Raw genomic sequence first — 10,754 nt, forward strand, 5'->3', positions numbered from 1 at the left:
TCTGTCCATACTTTCTATGTAAGGTAGAGGAAAACATAGAGCAAACAACTAAAAACCACATCGGATTGTCTACAATAGAGAAAAAAATTATAGAAAACTAAAGTACATCTCTATATTTAGAGGCTCATATTCAACCCTCTAAATTTTGTTGTGAGTGTATATATGAGGAAACTTTTAAAATAAGTGTTTGTGAGTAAGATAGAGAGAGAGAGAGATGGAGAGTTAGTTGTGGGAGGTTTTTGAAATGTAAACAAACTTCTTTTAAAAAATGTGTTTTTAGTTAAGTTATCGAGTGGAGATGAAGGCTCCAATGTGAATGCTCTAAATAGTAAAATTAAACGTCTCCAGACCAGGTTTTGCTTACATTATTTACTGATGTTATGGCTTTTTTTTTTGGCGTTACTTTTTTGTTGCTTTTGATGATTGCATTATTGTTATTACTTTTTTGTGTCTGTCTTGATATATGGCTATTATTAGTTGTATAATCGTGTTTTGGTGTCTTTTGAATGCAGTTAGATATGGGGGGTGACCTGAAGACTTGGGTGTCAGATAAGCTAATCTCTCTCTTGGGATACTCACAACCAACTGTGATCCAATACATGATTAGTTTAGGTAAAGTGTCTTTGAACCTAATTGTTTACATATATTGCTGTTAAGTTGTTATGCCATATTGTTTTTCAGGCTTTGATAGATATTTGCTGCCTTTTTCTTTAATCTATTTCAGCTAAGAAAGCCTCATCGCCTTCTGACGTGTTTAATAATCTGAAAGACATGGGGGTGTCTAATTTAAACGACACACGGACATTTGCCGAAGAACTCTTTTGGAAGGTTGATCATAAGAGTTCTGGATCAAATGTGAGTTTCCCTTGTTTTTCTTTTTGTATTATTCAAATGGTCTGTTAGTTACCATGGTACCTAATTGTTATTATCATAATTTTTAATAGCTTTATAGACAACAAGAAGAGGCTGCAGCAATGCTAGTCAGAAAGCAGAGGACTTACAAGCTACTGGAGGCTGATGATGACGATGACAATGGTGACCCTGGCAGCTCTGTGAAGCCTAAAAAGACCGACAGAAAAGAGAAACGTTTCAGAAAGAAGAGTGAAGCCCAAGACGATGAAGATGACGAGGTATTGTAAGCTGGTTTACTGGTGTCTTGTGTAATAGTTGATACTGATTATGATTGTATGTGGTGCTGCAGGGAGCTGTGAATTTGAAAAAAGCAAGACGAGTTAAACAAAAAGTTTCACGTGATGAGTCGGATGATTCTGAGGTATCTGACATATGATTAGTTTTTTGGCATCAAAACACAATTTAGTTAATTGCCTGATATTGTTAAGTTTCAGATATTTAGTGCTAATTCGTTGGTCAAATATTAATTCCAAACTTGTGTTGGTCTTACAGTCTGAAGAAGAAAGACTGCGTGACCAACAAGAACGAGAGGAGTTGGAGCGTCATCTAAGGGAAAAAGATGCTGCAAGGACCACAAAGGTTTGTTTAAATCAATATGAATTAATTTGTGGATTTTCAAGCATTTATACATTGTTTACTGATGGATGGGGAGATAAGCTATGTGCTAATGTTCCTAACTTCTTTTATTTTATTTAACAGCTGACGGAGCAGAAGTTATCCAAGAGGGAAGAAGGTAATTATGAAAATGTTACTATTTTTCTATCACAGAAATCTATGAAAATGCTATACTTATTATTTTTATTTTTGCTTATGTGGACAAAAGAAGAGGCAATTAGGAGAGCCGATGCTTTGGAAGAAGATGACATTGGAGCTTTAAGGTCTGAACTGAGCTTTTGCTAGAAAACCCTTTGAATATTGTTATATTAGATTTTTAGTACATGATTTGGTTGAAACAATTAAATGATTTGAATTATCGTAGTAACTAAGAAGTGTAGCAGTTAAAGATCTCATGTTTTAAAAAATACAAGATTTTCTAAAAAAATGTTATTCACTTGGAGGATTTTAACTTGAAAACTTTTTTCTATTCCTTTTCAGGAAAGTTTCAAGGCAGGAATATCTCAAGAAAAGAGAGCAGAAAAAAATGGAGGAAATCAGGTATTTTTAAAAGATCGTTTCATATTCAATTTTCTAACTTATGAACCTGTTATTTTGTTCTCTTTTTGTTCACCTATTTTTTTCTTTAAATTTCAGAGATGATATTGAAGACGAACAGTATCTATTTGGGGATGCCAAATTAACAGAAGTTGAACAGCGTGAGAATAGGTAATTCTTCTCAAATTTTATTAGGTGAAATCTGTACTAGCTGGAATGCATGTTTTTGTGTGCATGGTGGTTTTTATGTACTAAATATTTATTCTATGTTTTTTCACTTTCTGATACCAGTCTTCAATTTCTACAGATATAAAAAGCAAATATATGACCTGGTGAAGAAGCGGTCTCAAGAGGATGATAACATTAACGAGGTAAGTTTATTGTAAACGGACACTAGCTGCTAGTTATGTTACAGGCTTATTTTTCTACTAATTCTTTACTTCATTTCACAATGCAGTATCGGATGCCTGATGCTTATGATGAAGAAGGTGGTGTAAATCAAGAGAAAAGATTTGCTGTAGCTATGGAACGCTACAGGTTCATCAGTCCATGTTACGGCATGTGCCTACATGCAAACACGCTACTCTGTTTTCTTATTCCTTTATGCTATCACTTGAGTTTAAATCATTTTGTTTACTAATATATCAATATTGCAGAGACTCAAAAGATGGAGATAAGATGAATCCATTTGCTGAACAAGAAGCATGGGAGGATCATCAGATTGGTACGCTCTAGTTACCCAGGTTAATATTTAATTTGTAATCGCTAACTTGTTAGCTAACGAGTCATGAGTTTGCAGGTAAAGCAACACTAAAATATGGGTCAAAGAACAAAACGCAGTCCGAAAATTACGAGTATGCATTTTCTAGTTTCACCTTTTGAGATTTTTCTTTGTGGAATTATTTTAAATATGGCAACCGATGGATATGATTAATCTCGTTTGTTTATTTTTTTCCTACAGTTTTGTGTTTGAGGACCAGATCGAGTTCATACAGGGTCAAGTCATGGGCGGTGAAAATGTAAGATCTCTACTTATCATGGTGTGATATTTCTTTATTGGTTTTCACCTATTTGTTAATCTATCGAGTTTCTCTAATTTACAGGTTGATGATGAAGCATATCAAGAAGAACAGGAAAAATCAATGGCAAAATCAGCGCATGAGAAGCTTCTGGTACATTCCCTCCATTTCTGAAACATTGACTTGTATATTGGTTTATCAATTTACCTTTTATTCTTTTCTTAGATGAATTATTTTGTTTTAACATGTGATTTTATGTTTGGTCTTCAGGCTGACAGAAAAACTTTACCTGTATATCCTTATCGGGAGTCACTGCTCCAAGCTGTTGAAGATCATCAGGTCTACTTGAACTCTTTGCATTACATGTTGGTTGTTTTCAGTTACCAAATTGTTTGCTTATGATTTTGGGTTTGTATCTGATTAATGTTTTATTAGGTTCTTGTCATTGTTGGTGAGACTGGTTCTGGGAAGACCACTCAGATACCGCAATATCTCCATGAAGCTGGATACACGAAACGTGGAATGGTATGTTTGCAAATACCAAGCTTATTTATTTTCATTTCTTATTTTTTCTGCAACAGCATGTTTCTTTTAAAAACATGATTTTGAGATGCTTCACTGGGATATGATAATGGGTGAATTTGGCATTATAATGAAAGCTATGATTCTTTTTTTACATATCCTTTTTATTTCATGCAGATCGGGTGTACACAGCCTAGACGAGTTGCTGCTATGAGTGTTGCTGCTCGAGTTTCTCAAGAAATGGGAGTCAAACTTGGGCATGAGGTATGCATTATGTTTGAACTTTAGTGTTTTAAAGTATCTATTCTCTTTGTAAATGAAAGTTGTTTGTTTGAGTCTTAAAATTGTCTGGATTAATTTGAATTTTGTTTTCGCCTTGTAATATGGTAATTTTGAAAAGTATATGTGATATGGTTTCAGGTTGGCTATTCAATTCGTTTTGAAGACTGCACTTCTGACAAGACAGTGCTCAAATATATGACTGATGGCATGTTACTACGAGAGTTTCTTGGTGAACCTGATCTTGCAAGTTACAGGTATCTTTTCTTCATCACCTATTGAATGTGATAATTTCAACCTTTTGTTCTATATTCAACGGGTAACATTGATAAACTTAAAATCATAGTAAAAAAGAAGCGGGCTTTACTTTAACCCAAACTCAGTTTTACACATTAACCAACACACCCCACTAACTGGTATTTACTGTTTTAAGTTATACATACTGGCTAACCACTGTTAATTAAATTGAAAACAGTGTTGTGATGGTGGATGAGGCTCATGAGAGGACATTGTCGACTGATATCTTATTTGGTTTAGTTAAGGTATATCTAAATCTCGCACGCTAACATATTTTCAATCATTTTTTGAGTTTATAGAAAGTTTCCTATATACATAATTTGACCCGCATATCCGTTTTTATTTTGTTAGGATATAGCTCGGTTTCGTCCCGACCTCAAGTTGCTCATCTCAAGTGCCACTCTCGACGCCGAGAAATTCAGCGACTACTTTGATTCTGCCCCAATTTTCAAAATTCCCGGAAGGCGATTTCCTGTTGAAATAAATTACACCAAAGCACCCGAAGCTGATTACTTGGATGCTGCAATTGTCACAGCTCTTCAGATTCATGTCACTCAGCCACCTGGCGATGGTGACATACTAGTCTTTCTCACCGGTCAGGAAGAAATCGAAACAGCTGAAGAGATCCTTAAACACCGGACACGAGGATTAGGTAGTAAAATAGCGGAACTCATAATATGCCCCATTTATGCAAACCTCCCAACTGAACTTCAAGCAAAGATATTTGAACCGACTCCCGAAGGGGCCCGCAAGGTGGTCCTTGCTACGAACATTGCAGAAACATCATTGACAATTGACGGCATTAAATATGTGATCGACCCGGGTTTCGTTAAGATGAAATCTTACAACCCGCGTACGGGAATGGAATCATTACTCGTCACTCCCATTTCAAAAGCATCTGCAAATCAACGAGCGGGTCGATCCGGACGAACGGGACCCGGGAAGTGTTTTAGACTGTACACTGCTTACAACTATTTTAACGATTTGGATGATAACACGGTTCCCGAGATCCAACGGACCAACCTTGCCAACGTGGTTCTCAGTTTGAAGAGTCTCGGGATCCATGATTTGCTGAACTTTGACTTTATGGACCCACCGCCAGCTGAGGCGTTACTTAAAGCTTTGGAGCTGCTTTTTGCGTTAAGTGCACTTAATAAACACGGTGAGTTGACAAAAGTGGGTCGAAAGATGGCTGAATTCCCGCTTGATCCTATGTTGTCTAAGATGATTGTTGCATCTGAGAAATATCAGTGCTCGGATGAGATTATTTCAATTGCTGCCATGCTGTCGATCGGAAGTTCTATATTTTATCGTCCGAAAGATAAACAAGTTCATGCGGATAATGCGCGTTTGAATTTTCATATGGGTAATGTTGGAGATCATATCGCACTGCTTAAGGTATGTTGGTAAATACTAAATACATACATACGCTCGTATTATAATTTATAAAGCGTTCATCTTTCTTATAAAATGTAACCATTATAGGTTTACAGTTCGTGGAGAGAAACAAACTTTTCTACACAGTGGTGCTATGAGAATTACATCCAGGTCAGGAGTATGAAGCGGGCCCGAGACATAAGAGATCAGTTGGAGGGGCTTCTAGAAAGAGTTGAAATCGAGTTAACATCGAACCCGGGAGATTTGGAAGCGATTAAGAAGGCCATAACCTCAGGTTGTTCAAAAACTGAATGACTTCAGATTACTTATAAGTTAAAATAAAACCGTTATTGTTTACTAAACCCGTTCTTTATGTTTTCTAGGTTACTTCCCTCACTCAGCAAAGATGCAAAAGAATGGTGCTTACAGAACCGTTAAACATCCTCAGACGGTTTATATTCACCCCAGCTCTGGTTTAGCTCAGGTTAGTTTCTGTTTATATTATAAAGTTTGTTTAAATGATTTGATTTGTAAGATGTGTGTGCTAGTTTAGTTATTAATCTTGTTATTGTTTTGGTTATGCTTGTTAAGGTACTTCCAAGGTGGGTGGTATACCACGAGCTAGTGCTGACAACCAAGGAGTATATGCGACAAGTGAGCTAGTTGAAACCCGAGTGGCTTGTGGAAATAGCGCCTCATTATTATCAGCTCAAGGATGTTGAAGATTTGGCGTCAAAGAAAATGCCACGTGGACAAGGTCGTGCAGTCAGGGATTGAGTATGGTATTTATTCTAAGGATTGAGATTTTGTAAATACAAATTTTGTATATCTTGTGCAAGACAGTTGATGAGGAGTTTTAGGTACTAATGCTACCGCTAATCCTATTGTTAGACGTGATTGTTGTTAAACCAACTTTAATACAGACAAATTCTTCATGTTTTCAGGCCAATTGACAGAAGACAACATATCCTTAATCCATTCAACTCATATAATGAGATTGACAAATAAAAAAAAAAGTCAACCCTGATTAGCCATAACAAAGTAAGCAACAACAGTAAGGAGGTAAGTTTTGACATGGCACAATTATCATCGTTTAAGAATCGGTAACTGAAATCACTATAGGATTATTTTCCAAGCAGGCGGCGAGCACATTGGTTGGCGCCTTTCACTCTGAAATTGATCTCGTCAACGTCATCTTGAAGGGGATTGTGGGCTTTGTTTTGCTTGCATAATATGAACTAACTTTCAGAAAACATTCAATCTATCTTCAAATATTAACCTCTCAATCTCAGAACCCATGTCAACTGCCATTTCCTTCAATTCTCCCAATATGTCTGTCACTCAAGTCAGAGAGACCGTCGTCTTGTTTTGCTTTCTCATACTGTTATTATTCCAAGAAACGAGAAATGGATTAATGCCACCCATGTTTAGTGGTTGCTCGTGAGAATTTAAAGACGAAAAAAGAAAACTTGAGAATATATATACCTCAACTTTCTGCATTGCATCAGCAGTCAGGAAGTGACGGTCCCTTATTTGGGGTAGTCGCAAGTCTTAAGTATTTCTCGTTGCTCCAAATGATTACCTTTTCTTCTATCAAGGTCATCTGCATAATTACCAAAGCTCGCTAAAACACCAAAAATTTTCCCATTGACATAACTTACAAAAGTTTTATAAAACAATATCAAATTACATAACTTTATTTTGCTTAAATACCTCTTAATCGCCTGACCCTTTTTCGGCTTCCACGTCCTAGAAAAAAATGCCGCCAAGACTTCCTAACAGCTTCTCCCCCTGAATAAACAAAACAATCAAATATATGCCGAAAAGTGAAAACTGAACCAAACAAAACTTAGTCATTTACTTGCCCCAATGAGATCCTGCTCAATGTTGACAGCAGCCATGTGGGTTCGGTTAATCTGCTCACCCTGTTGGTGCAATGTAATCAACGTGTTTTTGGCACCTTCTCTAATATCCTCCGCAACTCTTAACGCACTATTCACAGCCTTTGTAGTCTCTTCAGTCTTGTATGCATGCAGCATAGTGTTCCAGTTCTTGCACACTTTGGTTCTCTAAACCGCCATCAACAAAAACGTTCTTGTATCTGTTTCTTGACACATATGATGTGCCTTTATTAATCCCACTATCGTCAAAAAGAGCGGTTGTGTCTGAATTTGCGGTCGTTGAAGCATGGTTGGATATACTAAAAATTAATATTCGATTTAAAAAAAAAGATATATTAAAATTAGGGTAACTGTTATTCTGTTAAGCCCTTAAACGGGTTATAACATCTTATTATATTAAAAATTAATCTTACCAAATATTTGATATGAAAATCCTATAAAATACGGATATACTAAAAATTAATATTCGATTAAAAAAAGATATTATTTAGAACTAAAAATCATAAGTTAACGTTGCATAATAAATTTGTTAATAATTAAGAGCTACAATATAAGCTCGAGATAACTTAAGTTCAACAAAAAATAAGTTTTTAGCAAGCCAATCCCGAGTAACTCATAACGGATAGGTTCAAAGGGAGAGATGGAAGAATGTCTAGAGTATAAGAAAAAAAAATACAATGTATTTCCAGAGAAGATGCTGACTAGAGTTTACGATTAAACGACCAACCTAGAGTAAAAGGGTTTCCCTTTTGTGATCAAAAGACACCCAAAATTATCTCAAAAACGAATTAAGAATCATTCTATGAGACTCTCAACATGTTGATCAGTTCAAGGTATAACGCGGAAGTAGATGAGTCAAAAAGCTCTTTATAAACGGAAGTCAAAATCCCTTAAAATCATTTATATATAACAGACTCATTCAATTTTCAAATCTTGATATTCTTGGGACAAAGTTTATCATCAATTAAAGTGAATCAAATATTCCCTAAATGCATATATCTTGAATAATAATAATAATTAGGTATATTGGTTTTTATTAATCCTAATTATCATCTTTTGGTCACTGCTGGTCCAAACTAACGAATTGACTGCTGGCGGTCCCAACTTTTAACGTTTTTGTTCCTAACGGTTCACGACTAACAAAATCCTAACACCGTTAGTGGCAGGTTGCCAGAAAAATGTTTTTTTATTTTTTCCTGAAAACTCAACATTTTCATCCCAAACATGTTGGTGACTTTGTATTTGACCTTTAGGCACCTTTTTTTCCCTAGTAAAAGCCCCAATTATTGAGGTTGCCGGAACCCTAGAACCATCGTCGGAATCAGTTGATGGTGCTCAAATGGTGATGGTTGGTTGGCAGTGAGTCAATTGGTGGTGGTGGCGGTATTCAGGTGGTGTTTATTGGCAAATTTGACTTTTCCTGCCAAAAACGTTTTTTCGGCGACCTGAAACTAACAGCATTAGAATTATGTTAGTCGCGGACCGTTGGGAACAAATGTGTTAAAATTTGGGACCGTTAGTAGCCAATTCGTTAGTTGGGACCAGCAGTGACCAAAAGACAATAATTGAGATTAATAATAATAATAATAATAATAATAAACATCCAAGATACACGTTTGCTAGGGGATAGGTTTAATGGGTTGAGCATCGCCCTAATGTTATTTAATGAACAAATTTATTAAACATTCACAATATGACTGAAAAAAAAAAGAATTTGTAATCATCTTTCACATATTATAAATAAAGTTTAAATTTGGTTCCAAGTCAACCCATACGCTGCCTCTAGTTCATATATACAAGCGCCAAAGTGCGACGTGATAATTTGTTGGAATGATGACAAATGATAATTTGTTGGCCAACTTTTTGCACAAGTTGAAGCTACTCGATGGAAGGAAGAAAGATTCTCCTGATACGAGTGAATAACCTGGTGTTACAATTCGTAAAAAAAATCCTTTAATTCACCCATGAATAAAATGATTGGTTTGGATAGTGGATAATATTTGACATGTGAACTGTATCATTATAACGTTAGCATTAAGTTCATGAAGTGGGCTGAACCTAAAAGAAAACATGTTGGGTCATGAGTTGAAGTGGTGTTGGCTCAGGGTTCTAAAAGGAGACCACAAGGCCAGGGTTTTTGGTTTACTTATTTGTACATTGCTCAAATCGGGTATTTTTAGGAACCGGAATAAGTCTAGGTATGGTTAATAAAAGTCAAGAATTAGATCAGATATGAACCGGTTCGGGTATGATCGAGTTTTTGACTGGGTTTTAATCTGGTTTTCCGGGTTTGGCCAGGTTCGGGTCCGGGTTTTGACAGGTTAGATACAATGTCAAGTCGGGTACAACCGGGTCCGAACCGGATTTTTGGCCCACCTCTAGTCATTAGTGGTATCAAGGTTTCTATCAATGCTTTGACTTTTTAGGTGGCGATGGATCAAATCTTACGGGTGTGGAAAAAGAGTAACGCACTCATTAAAAACATATTATGATACAATGTCGTTTTGATACAAATATAAAGTAACGTATCCCTTAAAAATTTGAAGTTATTGATACCAATATATAACTTAAAAAAAACACTACTTACCTGCTTGATAAAAAATTCTATAAAATTGGTCAGACTAGAACTAGAACTGGACCTTGAGCACGCCTACTTGACTACTTGGGAGTATACTCCTTCACAGTTCAAGCCCGTACAACTTAAATTAAAAGGCCTAATATCAACAAAACAATTATTTTATAAAAAGTAAACTGTTATTTATATCCTTATGATTCGGTTCATGTAACATAAAGATCATCTAGCCGCCCTTTGGAAAGTCTAATGTGTAGAGTAATGTTGGCGGGTGATTTTGACTCTACATAATTTCAACCCTTTAAAAAGGTTTGGTTGGTGTTGGACCGAATAGGGGGCTGAATACAATTTGCAACCAATAAAGTAAAATTCCCACAAAACAAAACAAAACCTCACCATCAAATCCTCCAAAAGGGTAATTGCAAGTGGCAGTGGGTCAAGATTTACTACCAATGCATGGAATAAGGTCCGCCGCCCTTACGACCAGTGGTTGGGTGGATTTGTGATTCCTGTCCCTACCTAAAAGGTAAAGATTCTAACAAAAAAAAAAGCATTTGTTTTCAAAAAAAAAAAAAAAAAAAAACTAACTATATAACATGTATCCATCCACCCACCCACCCACCCACTTCCACTAGAACTTCAGTATGTCAACTAGCAAACTAGAGGTGCTATTCGAAAAAGGTTTTTAAACCGAAACCGATGTAATCCAAAAACTGATTTAAA

General features: G+C 36.0%; 1 protein-coding gene and 1 pseudogene across 1 annotated transcript; one reads left to right on the top strand and one right to left on the bottom strand.

Moving 5' to 3' along the window:
• The first annotated feature begins 950 nt into the window (after positions 1–950).
• Positions 951–6,350, top strand: LOC143616866 (pre-mRNA-splicing factor ATP-dependent RNA helicase DEAH1-like). The gene is made up of 22 exons (XM_077089593.1): positions 951–1,130; positions 1,202–1,273; positions 1,405–1,491; positions 1,612–1,645; positions 1,736–1,790; positions 2,008–2,067; positions 2,164–2,235; positions 2,372–2,435; positions 2,522–2,601; positions 2,721–2,788; positions 2,864–2,918; positions 3,026–3,083; positions 3,168–3,236; positions 3,354–3,422; positions 3,519–3,608; positions 3,783–3,869; positions 4,026–4,141; positions 4,360–4,426; positions 4,533–5,579; positions 5,667–5,853; positions 5,942–6,042; positions 6,150–6,350. The coding sequence occupies exons 1-22, from the start codon at positions 975–977 to the stop codon at positions 6,219–6,221; spliced, it is 2,766 nt and encodes a 921-aa protein (XP_076945708.1). The 5' UTR covers positions 951–974; the 3' UTR covers positions 6,222–6,350.
• A 249-nt stretch (positions 6,351–6,599) lies between these two features.
• On the bottom strand, positions 6,600–8,920 carry LOC143600185 (SNAP25 homologous protein SNAP33-like; annotated as a pseudogene).
• Positions 8,921–10,754: the final 1,834 nt, after the last annotated feature.

This window comes from Bidens hawaiensis, unplaced genomic scaffold, assembly GCF_021521415.1.
Source record: "Bidens hawaiensis isolate Kalapana, Puna unplaced genomic scaffold, B.hawaiensis_p1.1 tig00000237_1, whole genome shotgun sequence".
NCBI lineage: Eukaryota > Viridiplantae > Streptophyta > Magnoliopsida > Asterales > Asteraceae > Bidens > Bidens hawaiensis.